The sequence below is a fragment of the Phytophthora parasitica genome (assembly GCF_000247585.1).
Source record: "Phytophthora parasitica INRA-310 unplaced genomic scaffold supercont2.664, whole genome shotgun sequence".
NCBI lineage: Eukaryota > Oomycota > Peronosporomycetes > Peronosporales > Peronosporaceae > Phytophthora > Phytophthora nicotianae.
Genome location: NW_008649650.1, coordinates 1 through 1,241, shown reverse-complemented (window position 1 = coordinate 1,241; position 1,241 = coordinate 1). Strand labels below are relative to the sequence as shown.

The 1,241-nt window shown below is 60.9% G+C and overlaps 1 protein-coding gene across 1 annotated transcript; it reads left to right on the top strand.

Moving 5' to 3' along the window:
* Positions 1-98: 98 nt before the first annotated feature.
* Positions 99-1,217, top strand: PPTG_20485 (hypothetical protein; the record flags this gene model as incomplete). The annotated part of the gene is made up of 1 exon (XM_008919291.1): positions 99-1,217. A coding segment is annotated over one exon (1,119 nt), but the record flags the coding sequence as incomplete, so codon positions are not given.
* Between the last annotated feature and the right edge of the window lie 24 nt (positions 1,218-1,241).

The following is a 1,241-nucleotide window of genomic DNA, read 5'->3' as shown; positions in this document are numbered from 1 at the left end:
CGGTCTTTCCTTCTCAAGACGTTGGAGGTCACTTTACCTCATCACAAGTTCAAAGAACTTCGGCTCCCCGAGCCCATTACCGAAGTTGCATTGCAAAAATGTTTCCGCTCTCGCCGCGGTCTTCTGACCCTTCGTCACCTAGTGACTCTATGTCTGGGCGCGATAGCCCGCGCTCCCCGCAGACCCCAGGTCCTCCCGCCGACGAGGCTTCTGCTGTGCAGCGGCTCAGTGTACGACAGTACCACAACGAGCACCAGCGGCGTCATGGTTCCCGCTCGGCGAGCCAACCTCCGAGTGAGGACGAGGCTTCACGCTCGCCCGAGCCACCTGGCTCGCCCACCAGTCATGGCGAGCTAGAGCCTGGTGAGGTCGCCTCTGGCGAAGTGGCTGGGAACCCAGCGTCGAACTCTCGCGAGCTTCGGACGCCCAATCCGTTTCCCAGCCGTTCGTGGTCGGGTTCGAACGCCCTGCGCAACGCGCCACCACTCTCCTCAAGATATGAGGATGAGCTCCCTGAGCCGGGTGTCATTACCAATGACCTCGACGGCGCCCAGAGCCGACAGATCGCTGCAGAGGCCCACACTCGGCCTAATCGGCCTGTGGCCCGCCCCATTGTGGGGACTTCGCGCCGTGACTACGGGTATGTGCGGTCAAGCCCGGCTGAAGCAGCCCGACGCGCTGCCCTGCAGCCACTTGACACCTACACGTGTGGGCCTGCGGCCAGTACGACGGACGAAGTCGTTAAACGACAGACGCTCCGTGAGCGATACTTGACTCCGCAAGTTACTACTCCTGCTGAGTATCGCGAACGGTTACGCCAGCAGCTCAGGGGTGAGCCGGTACCTGCGATGCAGACTGTACCCGTGGTCCTCGCAGCGGGTGAAACCACCAATGCTTATGAAGCGCAGTTTCAAAACTGGGTGGAGTTAGCTCGACGGCTTCACTCCTTTGATGCTCTCCGAGCTAGTTTCTCGGAAACAGATATCCGCTTAGAGCGGCGCTTGCGCTTCGACTTCGCGAAACGTCAAGCCAAGCGACGTGCTTCAGGACAACGTCCCTCTCGTTACGAGGCATCCCCGCCTCCTGCTCCTGCTGTAGACAGCCCTGCTCATGATTACGAGCCGGCTGCTACAGCCACTGGTCAAAGCCCGAGCCCGGCTATTGACCTATCGTCGCCCCATTCTAGTAGTGGGAAGCGCGTGGCGCCTGGCGACTCTGTCGCACGTCCTTCTGACGACTCG